This window comes from Hakea prostrata, chromosome 9, assembly GCF_041222555.1.
Source record: "Hakea prostrata isolate BN-2017 chromosome 9, UWA_Hpros_2, whole genome shotgun sequence".
Taxonomy (NCBI): domain Eukaryota; kingdom Viridiplantae; phylum Streptophyta; class Magnoliopsida; order Proteales; family Proteaceae; genus Hakea; species Hakea prostrata.
In genome coordinates, this window is record NC_142608.1 from 38,939,363 (window position 1) to 38,965,263 (window position 25,901).

At 39.8% G+C, this 25,901-nt stretch overlaps 1 protein-coding gene and 1 pseudogene across 1 annotated transcript; both read left to right on the forward strand.

The window, feature by feature from the left end:
• Positions 1 to 625: 625 nt before the first annotated feature.
• LOC149005214 (uncharacterized) lies at positions 626 to 1,808 on the forward strand. The gene is made up of 4 exons (XM_089135814.1): positions 626 to 852; positions 1,102 to 1,138; positions 1,234 to 1,376; positions 1,547 to 1,808. The coding sequence occupies exons 1-4, from the start codon at positions 626 to 628 to the stop codon at positions 1,806 to 1,808; spliced, it is 669 nt and encodes a 222-aa protein (XP_088991940.1).
• A 139-nt stretch (positions 1,809 to 1,947) lies between these two features.
• Positions 1,948 to 2,731, forward strand: LOC149005215 (NDR1/HIN1-like protein 6 pseudogene; annotated as a pseudogene).
• The last annotated feature ends 23,170 nt before the right edge of the window (positions 2,732 to 25,901 follow it).

A 25,901-nucleotide genomic window follows, 5' to 3' on the forward strand; every position in this document is an offset into this window, starting at 1 on the left:
CATCATAATAGATCAGGCTTCAACCGTCATCGTCCAAGTGTACCTGCACAAACAAAAGCAAAGAGAACAATGTATAAAGCAAACACAATATGCAAAATACCTAGACATGCACTAACCATGCAACACTTAAGGTGACGTTTGGTTCTGCATTTCCCTGGAATCTAATTCCATGGAATCATGAAATTTGGAAAAAAATTGTGTTTGGTTGAAAGTTGAGTCGGAACCTAGCTTTAGCTAGGATCCACTTTTAACACACAAATTTAGGATCACTTGGAAACCACCTCAGGAGGTGGTTTCCAAATAGACTCACCTTTTGGAACCCACATATAAATAGGGGTTTGAAACCATCGTGAATCATTTTCTCGTTCTCGTTCGCAAAGTCTGTTCCGTCGCAGCTAGGGTTCCTCTCTTCCATCGCAGCTACTGAAGTCGCTCATCTCTTCCATCACAGCTACTGAACTCGCTCATCTCTTCCATCTGGTTCTAGTTCCTCTCTTCCTTGCAGTTCCGTGAAGGTTTTTCATCCGTTTGGTTCTGCGTAATTTGTTCTTACCGAAGCCAAATCGGTGTCACGGCACCTGGTTGAGACCCTGGACTGAGAAGTTCGCAGCATATGGATTCAGTGATGGTGGTCTCCGATGGAGAAGAAGAAATTGAGACTCTGGTCAAGATAGGTTCCTATGGAGACCCAGTTCGACTCGTTCAGGACTCGTCAGAGGAGATCTTTGTGTTGTGGGCGATTCAACAACCAACCCTATCTAAGCAAAATGCCTTTGTATCCAATCTTCTCTTAAGCTTGAATTGGAGGCTTGTGGGCATTGTCTCACTATTTCTCAGTCGCCTTCGTCCATGGTATGCTTTGAAATCGAACACTTTAGTCCTTTTTTTTTCCGGCTCTACTACTTTCTTGTGATGTAACCCTGACAGCTTTCTGAGTTTAGGAACCTGAAAATGATTACTATTGAAGGAGGTTATATACCCGTGAACCATTGTAAAAACCCAATAATACCAGATGGATTCAATGGGCCAAATTCAGATAATTAGCTTAACTCTGATGAAGATGATAATAGTCTTTTAATGGGTAGTTCTGTGCGTCTCTAGTGTTGCTGTTGTTGGTATTTTTTGGGATATTTTACCTGTATGTGATTGATGTAATAAAGTCTTCATTGAATCTATTTACAAAATTTGAAATTTCTTAAGTTTCTCTTCTTTTTAATGGTTATGAACTTGTAGAGCACACCAGGGGTAACTGGAGCAGTGATGTGGGACAGTGGCATTGTTGTAGGGAAGTTCTTGGAGCAAGCTGTGGACTCAGTGAAGCTTGTTCTTCAAGGCAAGAAGGTTATTGAATTGGGTGCCGGCTGTGGACTAGTAGGGTATTATAATCTAATTTCTTCAACTTTTAATGTCTAATAATAATGAGCAATCTGTATCAGAGTATTCCTCTGTTCAAGAAGGATATTAGTTTTCTAATTTCTCTTTCTATCTGCTTAACCGATGTCTTCTTGTCTAGTTTTAAAGACTAATGGTTCTTCTCTGTTTTCAGCTGTATTGCAGCTCTTCTTGGTGCTGAAGTTATTCTTACCGATCTTCCAGATAGATTGAGATTGCTTAAGAAGAATGTTGAAACTAGTGTGATTGAAAGTGATGTGCGGGGTTTTGCAACTGTGAGGGAGCTCATATGGGGCGATGATCTTGACTCAGATTTAACTGATCCTCTTCCTGATTATGGTAAACCACCCATACACTTCAGCTTTAGAGTAGGTGTGGAAGGTTATACCTACTCCCAACACTGCATCACTTCCTGAAGAGACACCAAGTCAAACAAGAAAACACAAAACCCTTAATAGAAGTAACAAGAAACCATACAATCTTCTCAAGAGAACACAAAACCCAGTGGATTCAGAAGCCGTCACTGTTTGTTTCAGAAGAGATCTCAACCTAGCAATGGCTGAACATCAGAAAATACACCCAGTGGATCCAGAAGTGCCACCACCCACTGTGCCATTAGTTCCAGAGGGTTCAACAAGATCAGAGAAAGGTGACCCAGTAGAGCAACACCCTCCTCCCCCTCCTCGTCCTCCTCCTACTCCACCATTGCTCCGGCGGACATTTCTGGTGGTGCACTCGAACCCACCAAGAAAGAGAAGTTGCAGTTGTTGCAGATGCTTGTGCTGTACATTTGGCCTTCTCTTACTTCTAGTGCTTATCATTGAAGCTATAGTTGGTGTTCTTTATCTTGTCTTTCAACCAAAGGTCCCTTCATACTCCATAGATCGTCTGAGAATCAATCAGTTCATGATCAACACATACATGACCCTTTCTGCTGCATTTGTAGTCAGGCTTACAGCAACAAACCCAAACAAGAAAATAGGAATTTACTATGAAGATGGAAGCAACATTAGTGCTTGGTACACAAACACTAAGTTATGTGAAGGGTCTTTACCACAATTCTATCAGGGTCACCAGAACACAACTGTTCTTGATGTTCAATTAACAGGTCAGATTCCCAATGGAAATGTTGTTCTTCAAGCATTATCTCAACAACAACAGACAGGAAATATTCCATTGATTCTTAATGCTAAAGTACCAGTGAGTTTGAAGCTTGGAAGACTTAAACTTATAAAGGTGAAGCCCAATGTCAGGTGCAATTTGGTGGTGGATAGCTTGAGTCAGAATAATTTGATTAGCATTAAAACTAGTGACTGTAAATTGAAGCTTAAGCTTTAGATTATTTCTCCTCTTTTGGGATGAAATAAGCTTAAGATATATTCTTTTCTCTTATTGTTAATTTTTAGTTTATTATTATTGTTATTTTTTTCATCTTATGTTGTCACTTTGTGGCCTTTCATATTAGAGGGACTCATATTTTCCCAATGTAGGAATTAGGTATCTTTCTACTTCATTTGTATCTTTTTAATGAATAATATATACAAATGCTTTCAGATCCAAACCCATCTTGCAATTGAGTGGCCTCTGTGTTGTGCCAGGCTTAAGAAAAAAATTTAAAGTCAATTTTGGACTCACACAAGAACAATTTTTCTATGCTGGTATTATATGAGATTCATATCCCACAAGGACAATAAATATCTACCACACTTGCAAGAAACTCCAACAGTGCCCTCTGTTTCACCCTTTTGGTCGTTAAATTTTCATATACCAAGAATTCAATGGGAAGGGATGATAAGTACTAAATGTATTGATGAACAATTCAATGTAAATGACCTCACCATTCACAACTTTTTATTTGACTGGTGGTAATTGAGGCTTTCCAGTTTATTGTAGTTTTCGTTCAGACTGAGATAATTTTTTAAATACTAATTGCATTCAATGGAGTCAACCATGCTCAGATACAAATGGAGATAAGAGAGAGGGATTTTATAAATGTGGCTCAATAATTTCATGGTTGATGTATTGAATTTTGACAAATTATTGTTATGGTATTTGGTTAATCAAATAAAATAACAAACAGATTCACTTTCAGAATCAGGGTAACCAAATGCTAATTCAGACAGATTCACTTTCAGAATCAGGTAACCAAATGCTAATTCTGACAAATTCACTTTCAGAATCAGGGTAACCAAATGCTAATTTTGACAGATTCACTTTCAGAATCAGGGTAACCAAACACGATTTTTTTAGGAATTTGACTCTACAGAACCTACTTCCATAGACTCATGATTCCCTAGAAACATGATTTTGAACCTGATTCAACAGAATTGCGGAACCAAACGCCACAAACAAGTGAACCAACCGGTTCAATAGAAAACTAGCTTAATACATGAAATACCCAGATTACCCCTTACAAATCTCCCCCTTAATCTGTAAATCTAAACAACATCATAATAGATCAGGCTTCAACCGTTATCGTCCAAGTGTACCTGCACAAACAAAAGCAAAGAGAACAATGTATAAAGCAAACACAATATGCAAAATACCTAGACATGCATTAACCATGCAACACTAAAGGACTCACTGCAGATACACCATGCAACAAATGCACCAGGTAGAGAAACCCATAAACAACAACTCATGGTTCACAACTCAACCACATAAACATGGAGAGTACACATGCACACACCAGGCATATATCTCACAAAAGAGACGAACAGAACAAGAGTCATAAAATTGGGCAGCATCTCCCCTAAAACTGCAACATGCAAATTTGATAAAACATACAAATACCACAAGACACACACCAAACCTAAAAGAACAAGTAATATACAACTCAAGACTACAGAAAATAAATAAACTAAGAAACAACATCACCAATTCCCAACAAATCAAGACAATGTAAGAATTTGGAAAGAGGTAATGACTTAGTACCATAATCTGCAGGATTATGCTCAGCATACTCACCTTCTCAATCAAAAGTACACCATCAGTTATTTTTTCTCTAAGGAAGAAGTACTTAATATCAATATGTTTGGTCATATCATGATAAACAGGGTTTTTACACAAAAAAATAGCACTTTGATTCTCAACAAATACAATAGGCTTAATCTTTAAAATATCCAATTCACATAACAAGCCATTTAACCAGATACACTCCTTCACACACTCAGATGCAGCAACAAGCTCAGCCTCTGTAGTAAACAAAGCAACTACAGGCTGTTATTGTAGGTTCCAACTGATGCAATTACCAGATAACATAAAGAAATAAGAAGATAATGATTTTCTGTTATCTTTATTACTAGCATAATCAGAGTCAGTATATCCTTCAAGAATTAGATCGCCAGATGTGAACTTGAACACAAGACCTTTATGAATAGTACCTCTCAAATATCTCAAGAGCCACTTGAGAGCAAGTCAGTGCTCCTTACCATGATTGGACATAAATCTACTCAATATACTAACAGCATAAGCAATATCAGGTCTAGTACATATCATGAGATACATAAGAGAGCCTAAAAGACTAGAATAAGGGATCTTTGACATTTCATTCTTTTCAAAGTTATTTCTAGGACAATGATCATTAGAAAGTTTAAAATGTGTAGCTAAAGGAACATTCACAGGTTTATAATTTAACATATTAAATTTCTCAATAACCTTTAACAAATATAAACTTTGACAAATGAACATGATATCCTTCTCCTTACTCTTATAAATTTCAATCCCTATAATTTTCTTGGCTGTCCCAAGTTCTTTCATTTCAAATTCAGACTTTAACTTGTCTTTAACATCTTGATTCTTGAATACGATTAGAATCAACACAAACAATCAATATATCATCAACATAAAGTATTAGATACAAAACAATAGAGTCTGAAATGAGAAAATATAGGCAACTGTCATAAACATTTTTCCTAAAACCTACACTCAACACAAATGAGTCAAACTGTTTGTTCCATTGCCTAGGGGCTTGTTTGAGACCATAGAGGGATTTCTTCAACAAGCAAGCTTGAGATCCATCTCCAGCTGCCGAGATGCCTAAAGGAAGTTGCATATATATCATTTCTTATAAATTACCATGAAGAAAGGCAGTTTTGACATCCATTTGCTCTATTGTCATTTTTGCCTGAGCAACTAGGGACAACAACAACCTTATAGTCTTATACTTGGCAACAGGAGAAAAAATTTCATCATAATCCACCCCTTCTCTCTGGACAAAACCTTTTGCAACTAGTCTAGCCTTATATCTTTTGGAGTTGTCCACACCATCATCCTTGATTTTAAATATCCACTTGCACAGCAATAGCCTTTGGTCCTTGGGCTTACAACTAGTTCCCAAACCTAGTTCTTATTTAATGATTCCAAATCATCATTTATGGCTTGAACCCATAAGTCTTTATCTTTGGAATCCAAAGCTTCCTCATAGGAACTAGGTTCATCAGACTCAAACTCAGAAACTGAAACATCAGTCTCAAGGGAAAAGTTGGGTAAATACCTTTTAGGTGGCCTAACCTCTCTCCTCACTTTATCTCTTGCCAGTTGATAACCACCCAAATCAGGAGCCTCTCCCACCTCTTCAGTGGAAGCCATAAAAGAGGGCATTGGCCCACTATCAATATCAAGAACTACATCCATAGGCTCATTATCACTAGAGCAGGGTTGAGGGGAAGTCAAGGGTTCTTTAGGTATACTACAATCAATAGTCTTAACAGGATTAAAGGAAACATCAACCTGCTCTAAGTCAAATTGAGTGAAATCAATCATTCTTTGATCAAGTGGATTAAGATTAGTATTGTCAATGGAAAGACAAGGGAACACACTCTCTCTAAAGAGAACATCCCTACTCACAAAGGTCTTAACACCAGGTATAGATCTATCCCACAGTTTGTAGCCTTTCACTCCCTCAGGATACCCCAGAAAGATGCTCTTCTTACTCCTAGGCTCTAGTTTACCAATGCTTTGGTGAGAAAAGGCTTCACATCCAAATACCCTAAGGCAACCTAGCTTGGGGGGCTTCCCCCACCACATTTCCTTAGGGGTTTTAGACACTAGGGTTACAGAAGGACTCCTATTGATCAGATGAATAGTTGTTGTCACATCCTCCCAGCCGGTACCCTATCTGGCAAACCCGAGAGTGTGATCCACAGCCCGAAGATCAGGTATCGAGTAATCAACCTCCCACATAAACAATAACATAATCATGAACAATAATAATAAAAGTGGAAAGATAAACCATAGATCCAAATAAGAAAAGGATGAATCATATATAAATCAGAGTACTAGATATAATCAGAGTGTCTAAATCAGATAAGTAAAGTGAGGCGAAATCCCACTCTACAACCAGCGGAAAAGTAGTTCTAAAAGAGAATAAGCAAGATAGAATCTAATCCCAATAGCAGGTACAATAGGTAACTAAATTGTTCTCAATCTTATAGACAATATCCCTATAAGTATAAATCTCATAAACGGCACAAGGGCGCTTCCACTCTATGGTCGGACTAAGCATCGTACGGAGCATAACCACTCGCGGGATCTTCAGTGTAATTGTCGTAACCACAATCACCTTCCTGGAGATATGCCTCTTCTCCTTGCGCTTCTTCATGTCACATCCTCCCAGCCGGTACCCTATCTGGCATACCCGAGAGTGTGATCCACAGCCCGAAGATCAGGTATCGAGTAATCAACCTCCCACATAAACAATAACGTAATCATGAACAATCATAATAAAAGTGCGGAAGATAAACCATAGATCCAATAAGGAAAGAATGAATCATAAATAAATCAGAATACTAGATATAATCAGAGTGTCAAAACAGATAAGTAAAGTGAGACAAAAATCCCACTCTACAACCAGCGGAAAAGTAGCTCCAAAAGAGAATAAACTAGACAAAATCTAATCCCAGTAGCAAGTACAATGGGTAACTAAATTGTTCTCCACTTTATAGACAACATCCTTATAAGTGTAAATCTCATAAATGGCACAAGGACGCTTCCACTCAATGGTCGGACTAAGCATCGTACGGAGCATAACCACTCGCTGGATCTTCAGTGTAATTGTGGTAACCGCAATCACCTTCCTGGAGATATGCTTCTTCGCCTTGCGCTTCTTCATAGGGACCGTCATAATATTCAGTACATGCAGAATAGTCTAACAAACATTGTACAATAAAGGAATGAGTTTCAAAGAAACTCAAGAAGGCGATTAAATCCATAATAACATAAATGGCGTGGATTTCGTAACAAACATAAATGCAATATGATATGAGACAAGCAATGAATGAATGAATCTAACTCTATGTATGCTGGTCTCTATTGGCAGACATGCTTTAAGTCATAGCACCGTACTTCTTTAGGAAGTTCTCAATCACTCATCATCAGTTGGTAATGGGTCCGGCATCCCTCGGGACATTCCATGGCTGGGGGTTAAGTCACCACTCACTCACATCACCATTGGTCTAAGTACCGGCGCATGTCAGGGTAAAACCTAGCCAAATGCAAGTCTTCTACTTAGTTACATCAAGTCAGATCCAGATACGTCCATTCCTCGTCCCTGACGATCCTTTCCGGTATCCTTCACACTAGAGTCCTCATAGTCCCTGACTACGGACTCATCAACCCTATTGATTATCCACATATGGTAAACGGGAAGCTCTCACGTCCTCTCAAGGGTTGGTTACCGGTCTTAAGCGCCCGTGAGCCCAAGTCTAACCATATGCAACCCTACCAATAAATGGCCCCCACAATGTGATTCCTGTCCTCTCACGGGTTGGTTACCGGTCTTGAGCGCCCATGAATCCCCATTGCTACCACGGGTCGTTCGGTCTCAATACCCCTTCATTTAGGGTCTGACATAACAGGACATCCTAGCCAAACACTACTAGACAATCCTAGATATGTCATCCAACAGTTTAGGAAGGTGTCCATAGGGCATCTTCGGAAACATCCCATAATATTCCCGTAGTAGTCCAAGGACAGAAGTGTCAAAAGGACACCTCTCCTTTCCAAACCATACTTAAGCATACACATGCATCAATTCAGATCATCACATATATGGTAACTTCATATATGGAAAGAAATCAATAATTACAATCACTTTGTATATAATTGGTAAGTAAATCATACATGAATCAATTTAAGCAATGCTACTGTAATCAAGGTTATGCAACAGTAGTATATCGTTGTAAGAATCTAATTAAGGAAACATATCAATGATATTCAAATATAGAAACTAGATTCATGCTATCTATGTAATTAAGGAAATAACCATCCTTACCTTTTATAACTCGCAAATAAATCCTAAGAAATCAAGTAAGATCTTGGCAAACTTGAGAAGAAGGTCCTAAACAAGTGTATAAAACATATTAGGAAAGATCCCTAACAGAAAAGATACCAAAACATCCAACACAGACCAATTCTGGAGTTGCTGTACTCATTGGTCGAGTGGATTGGTCGACTCGGTCCATCGACCAATCAATCGACCAATGCGAGACGAAGAGCCTAAAAAAACAGAGTTTTAAGATATGAAATCCGAATTTGGTGGTTCAAAAGGGTACTAATCAAGGGGTAAACTACATCAGTAGTATTCTAACATATAGGGGACCTCAAAACACTAATCAAATCAAGCCATCAAGATCCAAATTAGGAAACAAAAAGTTACCATAATTAGATCAACCATGGATCTTGATGAATTCAAAATAGAAATCAAAGACAAGAACAATAGGAGAAGGGATCATTGCTTCAGGTAAAGGTATCATGAAAAGCATACTTAGATCTTCAAGGAAATAGGCTTAAAAGCATAAATCTAAATAAGGAACAAAACCTACCATATATGTAACTATCATGATTCATGAAGAACACATAGTATGGTAGAAGAGAACAACTAGAGATTGATAGATCATGGATCATGAAAAGAAAACACAGCAATTAACTACTAACATGATCAATATAGAAGATCCAAGGAGATCAGAATTCAAATCAGAAGTTTAACAAAGATTAGATCATGGTTTGATCATGATTCCTTCAAAAGCTTGCAATGATCATGGTTAAGATCATTGTTCTAGCCTTTAATTCTTAGGATGATCATGAGAGACAAGTCCAGAGATGTTTGCAACAGAGAATGCAGTATCTCCTCTACTGTCTCAACTCAAAAAGGAAAGAAAATAAGAGATAGAGGAGAAGAAGAGAGTGTAGACATACCTTTTGATGAAAAGGAAGAGTTTTGACGAAGATCCGTCAAGAAAATCACCAAGAATGCAAGGGAGATGACTTGCAGAGGTCTTTGGTTCGTTCCAAAGAGTTTGGAGGCAGCAAATACGAAGTAGACTCGAGATTGGACTTAAATAGATCAAGAAAACCTAATTGCCAAAGACAACACTCATTGGTCGAGTGGATTGGTCGACTGGTCCAGTCGACCAATCAGTCGACCAATGCTGACAGAATTCCAAAACAGGGAATTGAAGACCCAGATCAAATCCAATCCTAAAGGGGTTTTGCACACATGTCAAGTGACTTACCTAATAGGTAGAAATGCCTTCAAACCAAGATAGAGAGCACTCCAAGTCCATCAACTAATCCGATCTTCATCAAGATTCAGTTTCCATAAATAGAACTTCATCATCAACTTTCATGGATTCAAAGCCAGACACCAAGTCCTCCATTAGGATGGCCCAAAGCTGACTTCTTACTTTACTTCGGGTCATCGGACCTACAAATAACAAGGTTTCCGGGTCAAGGTTAGGGCTGGGTTTTACACTTCATACGGGCCGTCATGATATTCAGAACCTGTAGAATAGTCTAACAAACATTGTACAATAAAGGAATGAGTTTCAAAGAAACTCAGTAAGGCAGTTAAATCCATAATAACATAAATGGCAGGATTTCAGAACAAACATAAATGCAAAATGGTATGAAACAAACAATGAATGTATGAATCTAACTCTACATATGCTGGTCTCTATTGGCAGACATGATTTAAGTCATAGCACCGTACTTCTGTAGGAAGGTCTCAACCACTCATCATTAGTTGGTAATGGGTCCGGCATCCCTTGGGACATTCCATGGCTAGGGGTATAGGTCACCACTCTCTCACATCACCATTGGTCTAAGTACCGGCGCATGTCAGGGTAAAGCCTAGCCAAATGCAAGTCTTCTACTTAGTTATATCAAGTCAGATCCAGATACGTCCATTCCTCGTCCCTGACGACCCTTTCAGGTATCCTTCACACTAGAGTCCTCATAGTCCCTGACTACGGACTCATCAACCCTATTGGTCATCCACATATGGTAAACGGGAAGCTCTCACGTCCCCTCACGGGTTGGTTACCGGTCTTGAGCGCCCGTGAGCCCAAGTCTATCCATATGCAACCCTACCAATAAATGGCCCCCACAATGTGATTCATGTCCTCTCACGGGATGGTTACCGTTCTTGAGTGCCCATGAATCCCCATTGCTACCACGGGTTGTTCGGTCTCAATACCCCTCCGATTAGGGTCTGACATAACGGGACATCCTAGCCAAACACTACTAGACAGCCCTAGGTATGAAAACCAATAATTCAGGAAGGTGTCAATGGGCATCTTCGAAAAACATCCCATACTATACCCTTCAATGTCCAAGGACAGAAGTGTCAAAAGGACACCTCTCCTTCCCAAACCATACTTAATCAATCACAAGCATCAATTCATAACATCACATATATGGTAACTTCATATATGGAAAGAAATCAATAATTACAATTAACTTGTATATAACTGGTAAGTAAATCATACATGAGTCAATTCAATATAAATAAGTAATGCTACTGATATCAAGACAGTACCACATTAGTATAACATTATAAGAATCTATTTAAAGAAATAAATTAACAAGATTCATATATAGAAACTAAGATATGCAATTTATGTTGTTAAAGAAGTAACCATCCTTACCTTTTATAACTTGCAAGGAATCCTAAGAAATCAAGTAAGATCTTGACAAACTTGAGAAGAAGGTCCTAAACAAGTGTATACAACATATTAGGAAAGATCCCTAATAGAAAAGATACCAAAACATCCAAAACAGACCAATTCTGGAGTTGCTGTACTCATTGGTCGATTGGATTGGTCTATCGCCCTGATCGACCAATCGATCGACCAATGCAGACAGTAGCCTATAAAATCAGAGTTTTAAGATATAAAATCCGAATTTGGTGGTTCAAAAGGGTACTAATCAATGGGTAAACTACATTAGTAGTATCCTAACATATAGGGGATCTCAAAACACTAATCAAATCAAGTCATCAAGATACAAATTAGCAAACAAAAAGTTACCATAATTAGATCAATCATGGTTCTTGAAGAATTCAAGATAGAAATCAAAGACAAGAACAATAGGAGAATGAATCATTGATTCAGATAAAGGTATCATGAAAGGCATACTTAGATCTTCAAGAAAATAGACCTAAGAGCATAAATCTAAACAAGGAAACAAAACCTACCATATATGTAACTATCATGATTCATGAAGAAAACATGGTATGGTAGAAGAGAATCAACTAGAGATTGATAGATCATGGATCATGAAAAGAAAACACAGCAATTGACTACTAACATGATCAATATAGTAGATCTAAGGAGATCAGAATTCAAATCAAAAGATAAACAAAGACAAGATCATGATTTGATCATGATTCCTTCAAAAGCTTGCAATGATCATGGTTAAGATCATTGCATTAGCCATTAATCCTTAGGAAGATCATGAGAGACAAGTCCAGAGATGTTTGCAACAGAGAATGCAGCATCTCCTCTACTGTCTCAACTCAAAAAGGAAAGAAAAACAGAGATGGAGGAGAAGAAGAGAGTGTTGACATACCTTTGATGCAAAAGGAAGAGTTTTGACGAAGATCTGTCAAGAAAAACACCAAGGATGCAAGGGAGATGACTTGCAGAGGTCTTTGGTTCATTCCAAAGAGTTTGGAGGCAGAAAATACGAAGTAAACTCGAGATTGGACTTAAATAGAGCAAGCAAACCTAATTGCCAAAGACAGCACCCATTGGTCGAGTGGATTGGTCGACTGGTCCAGTCGACCAATCATTCGACCAATCAGTTCAGCAACTCCTAAACAGGGAATTGAAGACCCAGATCAAATCCAATCCTAAAGGGGTTTTGCACACATATCAAGTGACTTACCTAATAGGTAGAAATGCCTTCAAACCATGATATAGAGCACTCCAAGTCCATCAACTAATCCGATCTTCATCAAGATTCAGTTTCCATAAATAGAACCTCATCATCAACTCTCATGGATTCAAAGCCAGACACCAAGTCCTCCACTGGGATGGCCCAAAGCTGACTTCTTACTTTACTTCGGGTCACTGGACCTACAAATAACAAGGTTTCCGGGTCAAGGTTAGGGCTGGGTTTTACATTCTCCCCCCTTAAAGAAATTTCGTTCTCGAAATTGAAAGCGTACCTGTGCTTCCAAAGAGGTAAGGAAACTTCTCCTTCATATCTTCTTCCTTCTCCCAAGAAGCTTCTTCAGGGGTATGGTTCTTCCACCGAATCTTCACCAAAGGAATGGTGCGATTCCGCAGCTGCTTGTCCTTCTTATCCAAGATTTCGGCCGGCTCTTCATCGTAGGTCAAATCAGCACTAAGTCCTTCAGGTGCTTGCTGCAAAATGTGTTCCGGATTCTCTATGTATTTCCGGAGCATCGAAATATGAAACACATTGCGAACACCAGCAAGAGGCGGAGGTAATGCTAATCGATATGCAACAGGTCCAACCTTTTCCAAAATCTCGAAAGGTCCAATGAAACGAGGGCTAAGCTTTCCCTTAACATTAAATCTCATCACACCCTTCATTGGTGAAACCTTCAGAAAAACTTTCTCTCCAACTTGAAATTCCAAATCGGTCCTTCTCTTATCAGCATAAGATTTCTGTCTTGACTAGGCAGACTTAATCCTTTCTCTTATCATATCTATCGTAGCACTCGTAGCTTCAATCATCTCAGGACCTAAGACTTTTCTTTCACCTGTCTCAGTCCAGTACAAAGGTGTCCTACAAGTACTGCCATACAAAGCCTTGAATGGAGCCATGCCTATTGTTGCTTGATAAGCGTTGTTATAGGCAAACTCAACCAAAGCTAGGTGTTCATCCCAATTACCACCCATATCCACCACACAAGATTTGAGCATGTCTTCCAATGTCTGAATTGTCCGCTCAGATTGTCCATCAGACTGTGGATGATGAGTTGTACTCAAGTTCAATTGGGTTCCCAAGGCCTTCGCAAACTATTCCAAAACCTTGAGGTGAACCTAGGATCACGATCAGAAACTATACTCAATGGCACACCATGCAGGCGAACCACATTATCCACGTAAAGCCTTGCTAGCTTATCCAGAGTATGAGTGATCTTCATAGGAATGAAGTGGGCTGATTTGGTCAACCTATCAACAATCACCCACACAGTGTCATTGCCTTTACTTGTCCGAGGCAAGCTAGTCACAAAGTCCATAGAGATATCCTCCCACTTCCAACTAGGAATAGGAAGAGGTTGAAGTAATCTAGATGGGGGTTGTCGAACGGCTTTCACACGTTGGCAAGTCTCACACTTGGCAACAAAATCATCAACATCAGCCTTCAAACCAATCCACCAAAAATGTTCCTTCAAGTCCTTGTACATCTTGGTGCTTCCCGGGTGTATAGTAAAGACTGACTGGTGTGCTTCCTTCAATATTTCCTTCTTAATTTCTTCGTTTTGTGCACGCACAGTCTTCCTCTAAACAATAAAGCACCATCTATGGATATACCAAAGTCGGGGTCCGACTCAGGATTCGAAGAAATCTTCTCAACTTTGATCAAAAGTTCTTGGTCAGAACTCTGCAGAGCAACAATTTTATCTCTAAGGCCAGATCTTGCCATCATGGCAGAAAGAATAAAATCAGAATTCTAAGGGACAATTTCCAAATCAAAACTCTCAATAGAAGACCACAATGGTAGACTCAAAGCATTCAAATCCAAAGTCTTCTTCTGGTTCTTCCTACTAAGAGCATCAGCAACAACGTTTGCCTTCCCAGGGTGATACTGAATATCACAATCATAATCAGAGACTAGTTCCAACCATCTCCTTTGTCTCATGTTCAACTCCTTTTGGGTAAAGAAGTATTTCAAACTCTTATGATCCGTGAAAATGGCAATCTTCTCACCGTAGAGGTAATGTCTCCAAATCTTCAAAGCAAAGACAACAGCGGCAAGTTCTAGATCGTGAGTGGGGTAATTCCGCTCATAATCTTTCAATTGCCGAGAAGCATAGGCTACGACCTTGACATGTTGCATCAGTACGCAACCCAATCCAATCTTTGACGCATCGGTATAAACTGTTATACCACCGGAACTATCAGGTATAGTCAAAACCGGGGCACTTGTCAATCTATCTTTCAACTCTTGGAAATTCTTCTCACAAAGCGTCGGACCAAACAAACTTTTCTTCTTTCTTTCCTGGTCAACTTAGTCATAGGAGCAGCCAACCGAGAAAAGTTCTCAATAAACCTTCTGTAGTAACCCGCCAATCCAAGAAAACTTCTTATTTTCGTTACCGACTTCGGTCTTTCCCTATCAGCCACAGCTTGAACTTTTTCAGGATCGACACGAATACCTTCGGCTGAAACCACATGGCCAAGGAATACTACTCTCTTAAGCCAGAAATCACACTTGCTAAACTTGGCGTACAACTTCTTTTCTCGCAACCTTTGCAAAGTGAAACTTAGATGGCTTGCATGCTCTTCTTCGCTCTTCGAATAGATCAAGATGTCGTCGATGAAAACAATCACAAACTTATCAAGCACATCGTGAAATACTCGGTTCATGAGGTCCATGAACACCGCAGGAGCATTGGTCAATCCGAAGGGCATGACCCTAAACTCGTAGTGGCCATACCGTGTTCGGAAAGCTATCTTGAAGATATCACTAGACTTCACTTTCAATTGGTGATATCCGGATCTTAAGTCAATCTTTGAGAACACAACTGCACCTTTTAACTGATCAAAGAGATCATCTATTCTGGGCAGCGGGTATCTATTCTTGATAGTCAGCTTATTTAATTCACGGTAGTCGATGCACAGGCGCATACTACCGTCTTTCTTCTTGACAAACAAGACCGGAGCTCCCCAAGGTGATACACTAGGTTGTACGAAACCTCTATCAATGAGTTCATTCAACTGGTTTTGCAACTCTTTCAACTCAATAGGAGCCATCCTATACGGAGCTTTAGATACCGGAGCGGCACCAGGGACGAGATCAATAGAAAACTCGACATCCCTGTCTGGAGGCACTCCCGATAGATCATCAGGGAAGACATCAACAAAGTCACAGACAACCCTGACTTCATCGACTCTTTTCTCCACTTTACCCTTGCCTTCAGATGAAGCATCATCCACTAGGGCATAGACTTGCATTAGTGCAGACAGCACCTTCTTACAAACCCTTCTCTTCTCACCATGAAATTCTAAGACCGGACTTCCACAAATATGGAACTGAATCTTCTTTGAGGAACAAAGAAACACAGCTTTGTGGGCTGTTAACCAATCAATTCCCAAAATAACATCGAAGTCCTTCATATCAAGAAGTACAAAATTGGCTTCCAAGTTCTTCTCACCAATCAACACAGGACATTTAGATAACCCCTTATCTAGTTTCACAATAGGACCAGTAGGTGTACTAATCAATAAACAACTAGACAACTTCTCAGGGATTAGGTCGGTCTTCTTGATGAATGCGAGATGACATGAACGAATGAGATGCACCCGTATCAAATAAGACAAATGCAGAAATAGAAGCAACTAACAATGTACCTGTAATCACTTCATGGCTTGGATCCTACTCAGCACTGGAAATACTGAACACTCTACTAGAGGGAGGAGTAGGAGCACTCTTCACCACTGGAGCAAGCTGCTGGACAGGCCGCTTCGGACAGGCACGAGCGAAATGACCAGCTTGCTTGCAGTAAAAGCAAACAGGATTGCTGGGTCCAACTGGGGTAGCTGCAACAGAGGGCTTCTGAACAAAAGGCCTAGGATTCGCATTCACAGGCCTAGCACTTGCACTCACTGGTGGTCGGTTTCCGCCATACTGTCTAAACTGGCCGGGCTGCTGAAAACCCGAGTTCTGACCTACACTCCTAGGCTGAAAAGTAGGAGTGGGGTAGGGTGTAGGTCTCACAAAACGCCGATCATTACGATCCACCAACCCAGGGTTCCTTGGCTGCCAGGGCCTTTACACACGTGCACTTTCCTTCTCTGTTTCTTCCAACTTCTTCGAGTTCTGCACCACTTGAGCATAGCTCACTATAGGCTGGACTGTGAGGTAAGCTTTAATGGCAGGTCGCAGTCCTTTGAAGAACTTCTTCGCTTTGGTGAGATCGACCTTCAGAGAATCTGGAGCAATGAAATGAAGCTCCTCAAACTTCTGTTGGTACTCCAACACAGACAAAGATCCTTGTGTGAGAACCATAAACTCAGCTTCCTTTGCATCTTTCACCGCCTCGGGGAAATAATTCAAGCAAAAAGCCTCCTTGAACAACTCCCAAGTTACAACTCCTGCATGCAAACCTTCCAAAACAGGCCGAGTGGAGGTCCACCATGCATCAGCTTCTTGTTGCAACTTCTGTTCAGCAAACAGAATCTTCTGAGCTTCCGAGCATTGTAGATGTCGGAAAGCCTTCTCCAACTCACGAAGCCACTTGTTAGGAAACAAGGGGTCCTTGGTAACTCCAGTGAAAGTGGGTACTTGCATCTTCAGAAAACTCTCCATCAGGCGAGTATGAGGAGTTCCAGCTAAACCTCCCGCATTCAGGACTGCGGCATGAGGATTCACATTAGCACCAGTTCGGGTCTCATTGTGCAGAGTCATGAAACCCACCAACATCTGGTTGAACTGAGCTGCTTGCTGCTGCATCATATTGCCCATAATATTGGCAATATCACGGAAGCTTCCAACATTCGGGGCACCGGGTATCTCATGGGTACCCTGATCAACGTTAGGTATCTCACCACCTCCATGAGGTATTTCACCACCTCCCTGAGGTATTTCATCACCTCCTTGACCACTGGATTCACCACGCCCACTTCTCAGAGTAACCATTCTGCAAAACTGAGAACATCAAAATACCGAATTTCGAAGTTTCAACATAAACCACAAGTCCAAATGATTTGAAAACTTAAATCATGCTTAAATATATCCATATAGTCATCAAACAATAATCCATAAGGCAAAAATCACATTTTCCAAAAATTCAACAGCAAAAGAGGTCTTTGTGACCATTGGTCGAGTGATTGGTCGACTGACCCAGTCGACCAATGAGTCGACCAATCAAGACAGAATGCGAAAATTCGCATTATAAGCCTCATTTCCACATTCCAACTTCATTTTATCCTCTTTCAAAGGTGAGAGAGCTCTAGGGAAAGTCTCCAAAGGTTCTTACAAGTGTTCTTGAGGTGTTTTGGTGCTTCAACAACAACACTTCAACACACAACCAACACAAACAAGGTAAATCTTTCATTCTTTCCTCCATTTTCATCTTCTCATGCTTGCATTTCCATCAAAACCCTACTTTGCTTGTATCCAATGCTAGAAATCATGCTTAGGAATGCTTAGAAACATATTCCTTAGGTTTTGAACACAATGCCATGCATAGACAACAAGTTCTAACATATTGGTGTTCATCTCGCAACGTTTTCATACCGAAATTGTTATCTTTAGAAAATTTTCGTTTTCTCACAAACCGCTTGAAATTTCCGCACGAAATCAAATGCTACATGCTCAAGATGATATTGTAGATAGGTCCATAAAATTTGATTTAACCAATTTCAACTTTTCAAAAATCCAATTTTGACCTAAATTGCAAAATCCCCAAATTTTCCTTCTTGCTGAATTTTTCGCTTTAATTCAAGTTTTCGATCGATTTTCTTCAATTAAACTTCATAGACATGAAATTCCAAGTATTGCGCACATGCTAGTATGTTCAAATCAAATTTTCCCCAAATTTGAAAATTTCCGAAAACTTACGAAAATACCCTTTTGGCTCAAATCTTAAAGTAGCACTAACTGGAAATGTCTCTTGTCTCTTTCACAGATACACACTATGCAGAGGGGAGGGCGAGGACGAGGTAGAGGTCGTGGTCGCATTGTAGGGGCACTTAGGGGCAGAGGTCAGGTTCCTTCAGAGCCTAGACAGGAGGTTCGGAGACCGGACATGTTCGACACACCTCAGGCCAAGTTTTTGTAGGCCTACTTCAGTTACTGTAACATTGAGTTGGGACGTCTACTTCACCTACGCCAGCTCAGGGTCTTTAGGATTCGGCAGAGATTCGACACGTTGCAGTGGACTCATCTCTTCACTGAGGATCTGCCAGTATACCCGGAGCTAGTGAGGTTGTTCTTCAGCAACCTTACCTACACAGAGGAGGCTCGAGGTCGAGGACATCCACTTAGACTTGTCCTAAGGAGCAGGGTCTTCCAGACTCGGATTCGCTTTTCCACCCGAGCACCGGCTGAGATCTTGCGGGTTCCTTACTATCCACAGCAGTGTGTGTGGATACCTGCAGGAGCATATTTGGACAGCTATCTGATGCCGTACGAGCTACGCGAGATATGCTCTACACTATGGGATAGTCGTCGATGCTTCACTCAGTGGACCAGCGGACGGATGACGGATTCTACACGGATTATCGGTCGCATAGTCGGCCGAAACATTATGCCGAAGGCCGGACATCACCATCGGGTCACAGTGATGGAGGCCTTAGTCATCTACCGCATCTACATGGGCTTCGAGATCGATCTCTCCTACATCATTCAGCAGGTCATGCTGGACTTGGTTCTGCGGCCTAGCATGCGGAACCTTTGCTATGGGAGGCTACCGACCTTGATCTTCGGGCATTTCGGGGTGAGTTTCGAGGATACACCGGTGGACACCGGTTCACGGGGATATGTCATCGGGACTCGGACCATTCGTCGATGAGATTGCAGCGATCGAGAGATCTCCTGGTCCGGAGGGTGAGGATGATGAGGAGTCAGAGGATGAGGATCAGGAGTCAGAGGATGAAGGAGAGGATATCGGTCCTGATAGTGATGATCAGGCCGGAGACGATATAGAGATGCACGAGGCTGAGCCAGTGCATCACGAGTTTCCTTCATCACACTTCGAGGCAGGTGGCCCTTCTCATGCAGTTCCAGAGACTTCAGATCTTGGGGCACGAGATGAGATCGATGACTTCCATGCTAGAGAGGATGGAGGTCGGACAGAGCAGATGTATGAGAGGATGGAGTCACGACGGGATAGGATAGAGCATCGGGTGACTCGGCTAGCGGAGGAGTTCGGAGCATAAAGAGATCGAGAAGATCACCTAGATAGACTGTACCCTAGGATTTTCATTTATGCATTTCAGATGTAATCGTTGTAAAAGCTTTTGAAATTAATGAAGTTCATTTTGTTTCACTTAATTATTGTATATTATGCACCTTTCTTTTATTTGCATTAGTGACATTTGTTTAAGTATAATTATGGTATGTTATTCGGAAATGTTTTGTTATGCTTCATAGGTTAAGTTTCTAATCCAAGTGTTCTATTATTCACTTCTAAGAGTAGAGGAGTCCTTTCAGATCAATGACTCATGAATGTTCAGTTATTGTCTTTTGTGGTTAGGATTTCCTCGAACCTTGGGCTCTGATACCAATCTGTCACATCCTCCCAGCCGGTACCCTATCTGGCATACCCGAGAGTGTGATCCACAGCCCGAAGATCAGGTATCGAGTAATCAACCTCCCACATAAACAATAACATAATCATGAACAATAATAATAAAAGTGCGAAAGATAAACCATAGATCCAAATAAGAAAAGGATGAATCATATATAAATCAGAGTACTAGATATAATCAGAGTGTCTAAATCAGATATGTAAAGTGAGGCGAAATCCCACTCTACAACCAGCGGAAAAGTAGTTCTAAAAGAGAATAAGCAAGATAGAATCTAATCCCAATAGCAGGTACAATAGGTAACTAAATTGTTCTCAATCTTATAGACAATATCCCTATAAGTATAAATCTCATAAACGGCACAAGGGCGCTTCCACTCTATGGTCGGACTAAGCATCGTACGGAGCATAACCACTCACTGGATCTTCAGTGTAATTGTCGTAACCGCAATCACCTTCCTGGAGATATGCCTCTTCTCCTTGCACTTCTTCATACGGGCCGTCATGATATTCGGAACTCCGTAGAATAGTCTAACAAACATTGTACAATAAAGGAATGAGTTTCAAAGAAACTCAGTAAGGCAGTTAAATCCATAATAACATAAATGGCAGGATTTCAGAACAAACATAAATGCAATATGGTATGAAACAAACAATGAATGTATGAATCTAACTCTACATATGCTGGTCTCTATTGGCAGACATGCTTTAAGTCATAGCACCGTACTTCTTTAGGAAGGTCTCAATCACTCATCATCAGTTGGTAATGGGTCCGGCATCCCTCGGGACATTCCATGGCTGGGGGTATAGGTCACCACTCTCTCACATCACCATTGGTCTAAGTACCGGCGCATGTCAGGGTAAAGCCTAGCCAAATGCAAGTCTTCTAATTAGTTATATCAAGTCATATCCAGATACGTCTATTCCTCGTCCCTGACGATCCTTTCCGGTATCCTTCACACTAGAGTCCTCATAGTCCCTGACTACGGACTCATCAACCCTATTGGTCATCCACATATGGAAAACGGGAAGCTCTCACGTCCCCTCACGGGTTGGTTACCGGTCTTGAGCGCCCGTGAGCCCAAGTCTATCCATATGCAACCCTATCAATAAATGGCCCCCACAATGTGATTCCTGTCCTCTCACGGGTTGGTTACCGGTCTTGAGTGCCCATGAATCCCCATTGCTACCACGGGTCGTTCGGTCTCAATACCCCTCCGATTAGGGTCTGACATAACGGGACATCCTAGCCAAACACTACTAGACAGCCCTAGGTATGAAAACCAATAATTCAGGAAGGTGTCAATGGGCATCTTCGGAGAACATCCCATACTATTCCCTTCAATGTCCAAGGACAGAAGTGTCAAAAGGACACCTCTCCTTCCTAAACCATACTTAATCAATCACAAGCATCAATTCATAACATCACATATATGGTAACTTAATATATGGAAAGAAATCAATAAGTACAATTAACTTGTATATAACTGGTAAGTAAATCATACATGAGTCAATTCAATATAAATAAGTAATGCTACTGATATCAAGACAGTACCACAGTAGTATAACATTATAAGAATCTATTTAAAGAAATAAATTAACAAGATTCATATATAGAAACTAAGATATGCAATTTATGTTGTTAAAGAAGTAACCATCCTTACCTTTTATAACTTGCAAAGGAATCCTAAGAAATCAAGTAAGATCTTGACAAACTTGAGAAGAAGGTCCTAAACAAGTGTATACAACATATTAGGAAAGATCCCTAACAGAAAAGATACCAAAACATCCAAAACAGACCAATTCTGGAGTTGCTGTACTCATTGGTCGATTGGATTGGTCTACTGCCCCAGTCGACCAATCAGTCGACCAATGCGGACAAGATAGCCTATAAAATCGGAGTTTTAAGATATAAAATCCGAATTTGGTGGTTCAAAAGGGTACTAATCAAGGGGTAAACTACATTAGTAGTATCCTAACATTTAGGGGATCTCAAAACACTAATCAAATCAAGTCATCAAGATACAAATTAGGAAACAAAAAGTTACCATAATTAGATCAATCATGGTTCTTGAAGAATTCAAGATAGGAATCAAAGACAAGAACAATAGGAGAATGAATCATTGATTCAGATAAAGGTATCATGAAAGGCATACTTTGATCTTCAAGAAAATAGACCTAAGAGCATAAATCTAAACAAGGAAACAAAACCTACCATATATGTAACTATCATGATTCATGAAGAAAACATGGTATGGTAGAAGAGAATCAACTAGAGATTGATAGATCATGGATCATGAAAAAAAAACACAGCAATTGACTACTAACATGATCAATATAGTAGATCTAAGGAGATCAGAATTCAAATCAAAAGATAAACAAAGACAAGATCATGATTTGATCATGATTCCTTCAAAAGCTTGCAATGATCATGGTTAAGATCATTGCATTAGCCATTAATCCTTAGGAAGATCATGAGAGACAAGTCCAGAGATGTTTGCAACAGAGAATGCAGCATCTCCTCTACTGTCTCAACTCAAAAAGGAAAGAAAAACAGAGATGGAGGAGAAGAAGAGAGTGTAGACATACCTTTGATGCAAAAGGAAGAGTTTTGACGAAGATCCGTCAAGAAAAACACCAAGGATGCAAGGGAGATGACTTGCAGAGGTCTTTGGTTTGTTCCAAAGAGTTTGGAGGCAGAAAATACGAAGTAGAGTCGAGATTGGACTTAAATAGAGCAAGCAAGACCTAATTGCCAAAGACAGCACCCATTGGTCGAGTGGATTGGTTGACTGGTCCAGTCGACCAATCAGTCGACCAATCAGTTCAGCAACTCCTAAACAGGGAATTGAAGACCCAGATCAAATCCAATCCTAAAGGGGTTTTGCACACATATCAAGTGACTTACCTAATAGGTAGAAATGCCTTCAAACCATGATAGAGAGCACTCCAAGTCCATCAACTAATCCGATCTTCATCAAGATTCAGTTTCCATAAATAGAACCTCATCATCAACTCTCATGGATTCAAAGCCAGACACCAAGTCCTCCACTGGGATGGCCCAAAGCTGACTTCTTACTTTACTTCGAGTCACTGGACCTACAAATAACAAGGTTTCCGGGTCAAGGTTAGGGCTGGGTTTTACAGTTGTAGTCACAGCCTCACCCTAGAAACCCTTTGGTACCCCTGAACTGATGAGTATACATCTAGTTTTATTCAATATGGTTGTATTCATCCTTTCAACAATGCCATTTTGCTGAGGGGTATACTTAACTGTTCTATGCCTTTGAATACTTTTGTTTTTACAAAATCCATTGAACATTTCATTTTCAAATTCTAATCCATTGTCAGTTCTTAAAGTCTTAACTTTCTTTCCACTCAAATTCTCTACCAAAGCAACCCAATCCTTAAACTTATCAAAAATTTCATCCTTGGACTTCAACAAGAAGACCCAAGTTCTCCTAAAGTAGTCATCAACAAGAGATAGAAAATAGGAGTTTCTACCATAAGACAAGACAGATGTTGGTCCCTACAAATCAGCATGTTCATATTCTAATATAGCTCCAGATAAGTGGGACCCAACCCCAAAGCTCAACCTGTGTTGCTTACCTAGGATGCAAGACTCACAAAACTCTAAATTTTCAATTATATCCTTGCCAAACAAGCCTTGTTTCTTTAGAGCTTGCATACCTTTATTACTAATGTGTCCCAACCTAGCATGCCACACACTTGTACTGGTTGACTCACTGGACAAACAACATATATTAGAGACACTATCTAAGTATGTACTACCATCAAACACATACAAACCAGACTGAGAATTGCCTTTCAAACATGCATGAGAACCTTTTAGAAACAGAAAGAATACCACCAGAAATACTAGTTTCAAACCCAGCACTATCAAGGCTACTTATTGAAATTAAGTTTCTCTTCAAGTCAGGTATATATCTAACATCATGCAAAGTGAAAATAGATTTATTGTGAGTAAGCAATTTAACAGTACCAATACCAATCACATCACATAAATCATTATTTCCCATCATTACCTTGGCATTTTCTATCTCAAATAGGTGTGTAAACCAATGCAAGTGAGGACACATATGGTAAGTACATCCTAAATCTAAATCCATCCATCTTGCCTATCACTATCAGATATGGTTAGCACTTCACAGATGTCTTCATAGACACTAGCTTGACCATTTCTAGATCTAGGCATATCATAATGAGATGTCTCAATTTCTTTCATTTTTCTTTTATATGCAAAACAATTTTTCAGAGAAGACCCACTTTCTTACAGTAAAAGCATCTCTTGGTGCTTGCATCAGACTTGTTATTCCCATTATTGTTCTTGTTGTTATTTTCATGATTGTCATACACTTTACCCTTTCCCTTGGGCTTCCCTTGTTTGTAAGTGCCCTTGCCCTTAACAAACAAAATTTTCTCACTCCCTTTAGTCTTTCCAGAAGCCAACAACTCTGACTCCCTATTCTTTAGAGCATCAATACATTGCTCCAGGGTAATGTTTTGACAAGCATACTTAATTGAATTCCTAACAACAAGATAATCATTATGAAGGGAATTTAACAAGATAATAGATAGGTCTTGGTCATCCAATTTGCTCTTCTCCCCAGTACTGGCTATGTCTTGAACCAATTTCTTAAACACATCTAGGTTCTTATCAAGACTGATTGTAGGGTCCATTTTAAACCAATACAATCTTTCTTTTAAATAGATTCTATGACCTAGATTCTTTTTCTGGTAAATTTGTTCAAACTTATTCCACACCTTGACAGGGGTATTGTCCTCTTCATCTAAACACTTGATTACACCATCAGTGATGTTCCAAAGCATGCAACCTATTGCATTCTCCATCACTTCAGTTCTCAACATAGGATTAATGCTTTCAAAGAAAGTGTCTGGATCATCTATAGACCTAAGGAGTTTCTGCTATGCCATGAGAGCCCTGACTTTTCTTTTCCATATCCCAAAGTCCCCAGTCCCATCAAACTTCTCTATGTCTACCCTGAAACCCCCCCCCCATAGGAGTGTCCAAACTTAGGTACCTAGGATTCTCCCCTAGACCTACAGCTCTACTAGAGCCATTGGTGACCACACTGGGAGGTGAACCCTCCCCTGGTAGACTATATCCTTTGCTTAACTCCACTTTGGAGCTGGTAAAATACATCAATCAGTATATACCAGAAAATCAATTCACAATACTGATATCCAATTCAAAAAAAAAAAAAAGAAGAAGAGAGATTATACTAATCAAGAATTAATCAATCACACTTTGTTTGCTAATAACATACAAAATTCAATAGCATTTATTCAAGCAATTGTTAACACAATAGGCCAATACAAACCAAATAAAGTGCCAATATTAACAATCGAATATAATAATGCAATTTATATATGAATTTCTAGCAATATATATATATATATATATATATAAACAGTGATTAATTAGACATTAACCATATCAAAACTGCTTCTCATACATAGGTTATTCTACTTGCAATATTAAAATCAGATCATTTCATAAGAGCCGAATGCATATGGACATAGTATAGGGCAGCAGAAGTATATATACATGGTCTGAAAATTAAATTGCAATAACCTATATACCATATGAGATAAAACAATCAAATTATATGTACAGAACATACATAAACCTAATTTGATCTCATCTAACACCTCTCACAAGGCTCTAATGTCAATCTGTGATCGCCAAACGTGGTTAGACTATGCATTTTACCCTAATTTAAGCATGAAGAAGACACGA